Raw genomic sequence first — 10663 nt, forward strand, 5'->3', positions numbered from 1 at the left:
TTTTTTTTTTTTTTTTTTAAAACTCTTTTTTTTTTTTTTTTTTTTTTTTTTTTAAAAACCTTCTGTTTTCCTTATCTATATTTGGCAAAAACGTGATTCTTATAATGATTTTCCTTACTAAAGAATACATCCAGGAATCAGGAACGGCACCTTGATACACTCCATAATTTTGTAAGTCGTGCGACTAATGAACTTATTTGGTTGAATGAAAAAGAAGAGGAGGAAGTTGCTTATGACTGGAGTGAGAGAAACACCAGCATAGCTAGGAAAAAAGATTATCATGCTGTAAGTACACCCTTTGTACTTGCATACTAGGGTTGCATTTTAGGTTTATATATTTTTCTAACACACTTCTTAATTCTTTCTTGAAGGAATTAATGAGAGAACTTGATCAAAAGGAAGAAAATATTAAATCAGTTCAGGAGATAGCAGAGCAGCTACTTCTAGAAAACCATCCAGCCCGGTTAACTATTGAGGTAAGCTGGACAGTGTAATGGTGTTGGTTGAATATTGATATGATTATTTCCCTTCAGATTATTTTATTGCTGAGCAGTTGAAAATTACAAGCCATCTAACTTTTATTAAAGCCTGGCTCAAAAATAATGTTTCTGACAAATTGTACTGACTGCCTTCTGTTCTCTGGCTCTAAGTATGTCACCCATCACTTAGAATAAAAGTACCCTTGTCAGCCTCTGGCTGAGAAGATGTATTACTATAAATATAAATACCTTTATATGTATACCTTCTCTATATAAGCATTGCCATATTATTTATTTCTGATTGTGTAACATTGCAGAAGTGACGTAGTCTTGCCAAGCCTCATTTTCCTACCAAAAATGGGAGAAATTACCTCTAATCCATAGAGTTGTGATGAGAATAAGAAGGAAATAATTTACTCTTACTGCTTAGTACAGTTTTTGGTACATTATGTGTTCTCAAAAAAATACCAGCTGTTACGATTCAGTTTACTACTTTTATTTATGCGCTGGTTTTGTGAGGTGTATTGGGACAGCATTGTGACAAGGCTTTGTGATGTGCAGTGAACATTTCAAGTTAAGAAGCGGAAAATTGAGATGGGATTTATCAGGTTGCCTGTGCAGTTGGAACAATGTTTTAAATTGTATATTAGACAGAGTTAGTGACTTTCTGAATGGAGGATGGGGGGTTATGTAAGAAAGTAGGGATTGTCACACATGGGCTTAGGGATTGTCATTCATGGGCAGTCAGATGTGATATTTTGTCAGAGGAAAAAAAATGATGCTTGTCTTGAAAGTTGTCATGCTTCAGACTCACAGTTGAGGAAAGGAATCTGATAGGTTCACTGAAATCATAATAACTCAAAATATTAGTATAATTCTAGGCTCATCAGGAAGTTTTAGGGATGGTATGTATGATCTTTTATATAAAATACGGTTTTGTGTCTAAATGAAATGTCACATGTGAATGTTAAAAACGTAGAAGAGTTAGGGAACCTTTTGGGAAAGGAAAGTAGAATAATGGAGGGCCTGGTATGTGGTTTTGTACACTAATAAACTAAAGAGAGAGTATTTCTTAGGGTAGAGAGATGAAAACTGTTACGAAATACTATTATGGGCCAAGAATTTTGATGGGAATGGAACATGTGAATGTCACTCTGATCACTTTTATGTAGAAATTATAATTTAATTAATGAAAAATTGCTTAAGTAAAATGAAACCTTGGTCATCTTTATGATCCCATTGGCCTATCCAGTGTCTTGTTTGGGTACATGGGTAATATTTAGTTAATTATCAATATTGTTTCATGTTTTATATGAAAAAAGAATATATGATACATGTTTTCTAGCCAGTTTACTGAAAGTAGCTTAATTTGAGGTAGAATATGATCATGATATGTTGCCAGATTTTCAATGCTGCATCATACATTCCATTCGGAAATGCTGCCTAACTATAGCTCAGCAGGAATGAGCTTTTCCAAAAGGAGGAAAAATGACAGGCTTACTTAAAAGTCATTAAAGCATCTCGAGTGCCCTCTTCTGGAAATCAGTGAATTGTACCTTAAATAGAAAAGAGTATTTCATATTTCCTTAAGGAAGTAGGTATCCTTTCTACGATATTGTTTACCCTCATGAAAGATACACTCTGTATTGAATTAAAGTTCAAGAAACACATTTTTAAAATAAAAATAAAAATTCCTAGTATTATCATCATTATAATTTCAGAATTACACTGATTTGGGAGTACACACATTTCCTTTTCCACCCTCCCCAAACCTTACCCCAGCAAAAACAAAGAGAAAACTACATAACCATGTATTTCTGTGTTAGAAGGTATATTTTATGATCTAGCACCATAAAAATTCAGAGAAAGGAGAGATGAATGTGCCACAAAAGAAAAGAGGATTCCACAAAGCAGATGTAAGAGCTGGTGGCAAAGGAGTCAAGCATTGGTTTTGTAAATAGGAGGGATAGCTTGCATTTATTTTAGTTTTAAATATTTTTTTTTCCCGTAGCAAGAGTTAATTTTTTTCTTATATTTTAAGAAGAAATTTCAAGAAGCTGAAAATTGAAAATAAATCAACTTGCGTGGTTTAAAAATTTGTATTTAAACTTTAGGACTGACTTTGTATAAGTGAGAAGACTTAGATAAGAGGAAAATTTTACTGCCCTGATTTTCTTTTTGAGATGGAGTTTCACTCTTGTTCCCCAGGCTGGAGTGCAATGACGCAATCTTGGCTTACTGTAACCTCCACCTCGTGGGTTCAGGCAATTCTCCTGCCTTGCCTCCCGAGTAGCTGGGATTACAGGCATGTGCCACCACACCTGGCTAATTTTTGTATTTTTAATAGAGACAGGATTTCACCATGTTGGCCAGGCTGGTCTTGAACTCTGGACCTCAAGTGATCCGCCTGCCTCAGCCTCCCAAAGTGTTGGGACTACAGGCATGAGCTACCATGCCCAGTCACTGCCCTGATTTTCAAGTCTTATTCTGCCAAAACAATTGGTCATCTATTTAGATAGTGGAGTTAGCATTTGGAAGCATCAGTATCAAAAGGTATGTGTGCCTTGTTTCTCTCCAGTTAGTTAAATGGCTCTGTTTTATCTTTAAGGCCTACAGAGCAGCAATGCAGACGCAGTGGAGCTGGATCTTACAGCTCTGCCAGTGTGTGGAGCAGCACATAAAGGAGAACACAGCATATTTCGAGGTATGTGAGTAGAATCATAACTTCAATAAAATCATAACATATATATATGTATATATATACATATATATGTGAATTGTTTCCTTTGTAGGCTGGAAGAGTTGGTTTTATGTCCTATGAGATAGATTGAACTATTCTGTTAATGCAGGAATCCTTTAAAAATCGCTTAAGATATCCTAAAATCTTTATTCTACTCTACAAATGTGTCTCTTATTTAGGAACTGTTTTCATATAGAGAATCAACCATCTATAACCGTTGAACTTCTAAAATCATAGAAGTTTTTAAGTATTCTTGGAATTTTACTCCTACTTAAAAATTGTTTACATCCTAATTTAAAACAGACCTTCAGTCAAAATAAAAGAGTCAAAATATCGTATACACATAAGCTTTGGACACTTAGTATATTCATTCATAACTATTCAACTTCAAGGGTTATTCTTTGGTTCAAGGAAGGATGTGACTATTAAGCTATCTTGTGCTTTTATTCTGTTCTCACTTATGAGGGGTACACATAGGACCTTGGTTTTGGAGGGTGACAACTGTATGCTTTACTGGTATTTAACATACTTTAACTGCCAGGTTTCTTCTTTCCTTAGTTTTTCAATGATGCCAAAGAAGCTACTGATTACTTAAGGAATCTAAAAGATGCCATTCAGCGGAAGTACAGCTGTGATAGATCAAGCAGCATTCACAAGCTAGAAGACCTTGTTCAGGAATCAATGGTACTAATACAAAACCTATGCATTTTATAAGTATGCATAAGTGATTAGATTAGTGTTTTATATGAGCAGAACTTTGTATTTTATTGGCACTCTTGACATTTCCCACTAATTCAATTACACATTTGCACATTCAGTTTTAGTATTCTTTTGGCAACAAATACAACAAAAGTGTTTTTTTATGTGATAGCTTTGATATTTTAAGATGGTTTTATAGTGGTGTGTGTGTGTGTGTGTGCGTGCGTGCACACGTGTGTGTTTAGTCATCCATTCTGCAAATACTTTTTAAGTTCTTAATATATCCTGGGCACTGTTTTAGGTTCTAGAGCTACAGCAGTGAACAAAGCAGACAAGAATCTCTACCATTGTGCTTACATACTAGAGAGGGAGTTAGACAATAAATAGGATAAATAAGTAAAATTTATATAATATGTTAGGTAGCGTAAATGTCAAAGAAGAAAAAGGAAACCAAACAAACCAAAGAAAGGAAGAGGGATACAAGACAGGGTGGAGGGGGAATGATTGAAAATTTAGACTAGGTAGTCAGAGAAGACTTTTCTGATGAAGGTTAATTTGTGTGAAGTGCTGAAGGCATGGAGAATACAAGTCTTTTACTTCTTAAAATTCACTGTGTTTATTACCTAGGAAGAGAAAGAAGAACTTCTGCAGTACAAAAGCACTATAGCAAGCCTAATGGGAAAAGCAAAAACAATAATTCAACTGAAGCCAAGGAATTCTGACTGTCCACTCAAAACTTCTATTCCAATCAAAGCTATCTGTGACTACAGACAAATTGAGGTACTTGCAACTCCTAGAAACACACCAGTTTCTGTCATTATTCATATATTTTGTAAATGAGATCATATTGCTAACTAGTGATGATTTCCCCCCTCATAAAACAAAAAAAATCCTAGGATTGAGTATGGAAAACAGTTAACAGTGACCTCATTGAGTTACTCTGCTCTTTATTTAAAACCAGATAACCATTTACAAAGATGATGAATGTGTTTTGGCGAATAACTCTCATCGTGCTAAATGGAAGGTCATTAGTCCTACTGGGAACGAGGCTATGGTCCCATCTGTGTGCTTCACCGTTCCTCCGCCAAACAAAGAAGCGGTGGACTTTGCCAACAGGTTTGTATATATTAGCTGAAAACATTCATCTAGTTTTGGGGGCTCTCTGAAGGTTGAAGAAACAGTTAATACTTTGTCAACGCCCCACAGGATCAGAAGTCTCTAGAACTAATAAACATGGAATATTTCACACAAAAAGAAAAATTGCAGTGTGTTTTCAGAGGGAGTAAAAAGATTAATCTGAGTTATTTTTCATGTATTTCAGAATTGAGCAACAGTATCAGAATGTCCTGACTCTTTGGCATGAGTCTCACATAAACATGAAGAGTGTAGTATCCTGGCATTATCTCATCAATGAAATTGATAGAATTCGAGCCAGCAATGTGGCTTCAGTAAGTGTGAATCTGTATGTCAACCCAATATGTCCAAAAATGTGTGTGCCTTTTCATATGTGTGGTGGAGTTTGTATTTGCTGTAGAATAGAATGGAGTCTGGCAAATCCATGCTAATATTCATTTATTCAGTGAATATTTGTTATATGCCCACAGCATGTAAGGCATTTTTTAAGAATTGAGGAAATCCGGAGATCACAAATTTCATTCAGTGCTTACTGTGAGATGGGGAGACAGAATGTAGTTGTTGGATATACATTAATGGGTGCAGTTGATTTCATTTATTGAGTTTTGTAGACTTGTTTTTCTTTGTCATTAAAATTGTTGGCCGGGTGCGGTGGCTCACGCCTGTAATCCCAGGACTTTGGGAGGCCGAGGTGGGCAGATCACCTGAGAGGTCTGGAGTTGGAGACCAGCCTGACCAACGTGGAGAAACCCCGTCTCTACTAAAAATACAAAAGTAGCCAGGTGTGGTGGTGCATACCTGTAATCTTAGCTACTCTGGAGGCTGAGGCAGGAGAATTGTTTGAACCTGGGAGGGGGAGGTTGTAGTGAGCCGAGATCGCGCCATTGCAGCCTAGGCAACAAGAGCGAAACTCCGTCTCAAAAGAAAAAAAAGCCACTAAAATTGTTAATGGAAAAGGCAGTTAATTTCAAATGTTTCTATTGATGATTATTCGTTTAGATTGGCATATACCATACAACCAATTTGAAGTGTATCCCATTCAAATCTATTAGTAATGGAATGAATTACATGGGTCTTTGGTCTTCTTTAGATAAAGACAATGCTACCTGGTGAACATCAGCAAGTTCTAAGTAATCTACAATCTCGTTTTGAAGATTTTCTGGAAGATAGCCAGGAGTCCCAAATCTTTTCAGGCTCAGATATAACACAACTGGAAAAGGAGGTTAATGTATGTAAGCAGTATTATCAAGAACTTCTTAAGTCTGCAGAAAGAGGTAAAGCATGGGGATCCCTGTCTTTTTTTCCCCATAGGTGTTTAGTTTTGCCTAATTTTTGCTCTCCATGGGAATCTCAATCTTAGGTATATTGTATCACTCAGCCTATGATATGTAGACACAATTGCTGGAACAGTAAAAGCATGTTTGAGGTAGGAAGACTCAAGAAGGGATTTATTTGTTTCCAAATGATGAATTAATAAAAGATGCCAACCAACTGGTTGGACAAACAACGAATTCTTACTTTTCATCATTTTCATTATTTTGCAATCCTTCAGTTTCAGAAAAGATTCAATTATTTTCCCACTTAAACCAAACTTGGATTTTATACAAGGATTAAAGCAAAAGGTTTTTGCCTAGTTAACTTTTGTTAGATAAAGATTTTATTTTGAACTTTTTTGATTTTAGAGACAATTTTATTAGTAATATTCTATTTTTAAAAAATCGTAAACATTAAATGTTATTCACCTACTTTTTACTTTTAAGGATTTTTATTTGATTTTTGTAATTAATCTGTAGCTAATATAATTCACATTTTTGTGAACGTAAAATAGCAACATACTACTTTGGACAGCATTTAATCAGAAATTGGTACTTCAGATGGCATTTGGGAAATTTTATTAATTATTCCTAAATTTTAAGATATATGTTTTAAGATTTATACCCTTAGAATGGGTTTGTGATGAAAACAGGAACCATTCGCTTGACTAGCTATGTCCCAGTAATAATAAAGTTGTCATATGAAAACATAAACAGAAGCTTCTAAGAGATAGAAGACAAGGTATTTTCTAAACATCATATTTATTTTCACAGAGGAGCAAGAGGAGTCAGTTTATAATCTCTACATCTCTGAAGTTCGAAACATTAGACTTAGGTTAGAGAACTGTGAAGATCGGCTGATTAGACAGATTCGAACCCCCCTGGAAAGAGATGATTTGCATGAAAGTGTGTTCAGAATCACAGAACAAGAGGTGAGAGCTATAAATATGTTGGGAAAAAAACTAACTCTCTTAATGACCTTACGTATCATCTCTTGTGACTTCTTAATGTTCAGTTTTGTACACTCACACTAGCCAGTCTAGTGTGAGGTGAGGTCTGATTATGTAATTATTGCTGATTATAAACTAGGATTCAGTCTACCTCTGACTCAGGTAAACATGAGAATATGTACACTCTCACCTTCATTGTGATGAAGGACATAAAGACTTGTAATAAAAGTCATTATGCACCTGCTGTGTGCAAAAGTAGTAAGTTAGATGTTGAGCCTAAGGAGATGAGCAGTAAGGGAATTATTGATTGTAAAACTTGAATGCCATGGCGTGGTTTCTTTGATAAAAAGCAAAGAATATGTATATTTCTAAGTCATTGGTCTTAATGTGAAATGTGTGTTTTTAAACTAGTTTAAGAAAAGCACCTAATCACAGGTGATGGCCTGATACCTTTGTTTGTTCTCTGTTTTATAGAAACTAAAGAAAGAGCTGGAACGACTTAAAGATGATTTGGGAACTATCACAAATAAGTGTGAGGAGTTTTTCAGTCAAGCAGCAGCCTCTGCATCAGTCCCTACCCTACGATCAGAGCTTAATGTGGTCCTTCAGAACATGAACCAAGTCTATTCTATGTCTTCCACTTACATAGATAAGTATGTAACTGCTATCTCAATTTATAAATTGCTTCATACAACTCTCATTTTTATTTAGTATTAATTTAAAATTTTTTTATTAATATAAATATTGCATTTTATTTTGTCTTAAGAAATACATTATTGGCTGGGCATGGTGGCTCATGCCTGTAATCACAGCACTTTGGGAAACCAAGGCAGGTGGATCACCTAAGGTCAGGAGTTCAGGACCAGCCTGGCCAACATGGTGAAACCCCATCTCTATTAAAAATACAAAAGTTAGCCAGGCATGGTGGTAGGCATCTGTAGTCCCAGCTACTTGGGAAGCTGTGGCAGGAGAATTGCTTGAATCTGGGAGGTGGAGGTTGCAGTGAGCCAAGATTACGCCACTGCACTCCAGCCTGGGTGACAGAGCAAGAGTCCGTTTCAAAAAAAAAAAAAAGCGTTATTTTTATGGAGTGATGACACTTCTCTATGTTGATAGTGGGTGTGCTTCAGACATTAGCATGTAATGTATGGTCCTCCCACATTTTGCGTGTAATTTTGGTAGCTCAGCAGTTGTAGCCAATGAATTTTCGTCTCATACTTAAACAAAGTTAGAAAGAAACCATCTTATGTTGCAATCTCTTGCTGAATACCATTTGTGGGTCATGGGATGGGTTGGAGCACATAGTCTCTATTAAGAAGAAAGCCAGAAAAATGTTAGTTTCATGGTAAATGTATCAGTGTTCCAACGTGAAGAACATGTTATGTCATGTGTCATAATGGTGCTTCAGGACTACATTATGCAAAAGTAAACATTTAACAATAGGTGGCTATTGTTTAATTTCCTTTTTAAGGTTAAAAACTGTTAACTTGGTGTTAAAAAACACTCAAGCTGCAGAAGCCCTTGTAAAACTCTATGAAACTAAATTGTGTGAAGAAGAAGCAGTTATAGCTGACAAGAATAATATTGAGAATCTAATAAGTACTTTAAAGGTATGAGACTCACTTTTGGCTATTTTTAAATATCATATTCTACAGGTATTTCTCTAGCACTTAGATCTTCAAACATCAAGCATTAAATATCTTGGATTTTTGAATGGATTTATTCCATTTGTGTCTCTATGATCTCACAGCTTACTCTAAATAAGTATCTTCAATCATTTTAGCTTGAGGAGGGTTCTCATTTGAAGTTCGAACCCTTTTGACAGCAGCTTTTGATAGTCAATTCATGTTGGTAGCAAGAGGAGTCGAAGCTAAACATTAAATTATTTGTGATAGATAACTTGCTAAAAAAGAAGTTAATTTAAGCTATCAAGGAGGTAAATAGAAAAGTTAATCTGAGAAAGGAAAAAGACTTGTAGTTCAACTCATCTATATGTATTTCTTTAGCAAATGTTGAAACTATTGCAAATCAGTTTTTGAAAGTTATCTCAGTGATTTTTAATGCATGTATTCCTTTTTAACAATGGGATTAGTAGGCACTTAAAAGCAGACAATGAAAAGACTTACTTTATTATTGGAGGTAGCAAACTTGCTTATGGAATATATTTTATTTTGTTGATATACAAATTTTATTAGGCTGAACTTTATAAAATTGTCATTAAAAAATCAGAGTACAGTCAAATATTGAAAATTTTGTAAGATTTGAACTAATGTAACATCTTGTATATGAAAGACATTCTTTCCTTTATCTTGTTTTCTACCTGTCATTTGTAAATAAATTGTAATTAGGTAAATAATGTATTTACCCAGTGATTGGTTAACATTTTTATAACTTTTACCAATTAATGTATTTTAGCAATGGAGATCTGAAGTAGATGAAAAGAGACAGGTATTCCATGCATTAGAGGATGAGTTGCAGAAAGCTAAAGCCATTAGTGATGAAATGTTTAAAACGTATAAAGAACGGGACCTTGATTTTGACTGGCACAAAGAAAAAGCAGATCAATTAGTTGAAAGGTGGCAAAATGTTCATGTGCAGATTGACAACAGGTTAGTATCCTTTTTTGTTCAGTTTTAGCACAGATTTAATGTCTATCTATGGTAAATGAGTAAAATCTAAACATGAGGCTATGTTTTTTACTTCCATAGTTAATTTGTTAATTACAATATCTCTACTTAGCCATATTTCTTTCTTTCTTGGCCAACTTTAGTAAGACGTTTAACTTCAAAATAAGCATTTTTTTCAACTCTGTTTCTATTCATGTATTCTAGCATTTATGTAGTTAATCTGCTTGCCTTTTCTGAAGGAAAAAACAATGTAGTTCTCTAATTATTACCAACTTGTAATATTCAAATAACCATGACTTAGTAAGAGCATGAAGCATGTATGTGATAGGGCTGTGTGTAGCTTCTATACTGGACTTAAGAAATGTAAATAAATGGAAATGCCCTAATGTTCATTTTAATTGAAGATACAAGAAAGTCAAAATCATTTGCTCAGTTACTGAATTAAAAAAGATTTTAGGGTTCATCTTAAAATAAATGAATTTGTGTCCTTTCTTGTTCATTTTCATGCTTATATTAATGCAAATGAAATGCTCTTATGATACAGTGCCATTCTCGAAAAATAAAATTATGTTCAAATATGTGTTATCTCTAACAAATATGATACATAGGTTTAATGTGGTGGTTTTTATTTTTTTTTTTATTTTTTATTTTTTTATTATACTTTAAGTTCTAGGGTACATGTGCATAACGTGCAGGTTTGTTACATATGTATACTTGTGCA

At 34.6% G+C, this 10663-nt stretch overlaps 1 protein-coding gene across 5 annotated transcripts in view; it reads left to right on the plus strand.

Moving 5' to 3' along the window:
- Positions 1-10663, plus strand: part of DST (dystonin) — a 496305-nt gene that overhangs the window by 321609 nt on the left and 164033 nt on the right. For all 5 annotated transcript variants that reach the window (XM_011960180.1, XM_011960181.1, XM_011960182.1 and 2 more), the window contains 12 exons: positions 124-285; positions 372-476; positions 3088-3183; positions 3778-3903; positions 4546-4698; positions 4880-5034; positions 5240-5366; positions 6143-6326; positions 7140-7297; positions 7790-7968; positions 8787-8925; positions 9731-9924. In XM_011960180.1, the coding sequence (XP_011815570.1) occupies positions 124-285; positions 372-476; positions 3088-3183; positions 3778-3903; positions 4546-4698; positions 4880-5034; positions 5240-5366; positions 6143-6326; positions 7140-7297; positions 7790-7968; positions 8787-8925; positions 9731-9924 (1778 nt within the window). The remainder of the gene's footprint in view (positions 1-123; positions 286-371; positions 477-3087; positions 3184-3777; positions 3904-4545; positions 4699-4879; positions 5035-5239; positions 5367-6142; positions 6327-7139; positions 7298-7789; positions 7969-8786; positions 8926-9730; positions 9925-10663) is intronic.

Source organism: Colobus angolensis, unplaced genomic scaffold, assembly GCF_000951035.1.
Source record: "Colobus angolensis palliatus isolate OR3802 unplaced genomic scaffold, Cang.pa_1.0 Scaffold51, whole genome shotgun sequence".
In the NCBI taxonomy this organism is placed as follows: domain Eukaryota; kingdom Metazoa; phylum Chordata; class Mammalia; order Primates; family Cercopithecidae; genus Colobus; species Colobus angolensis.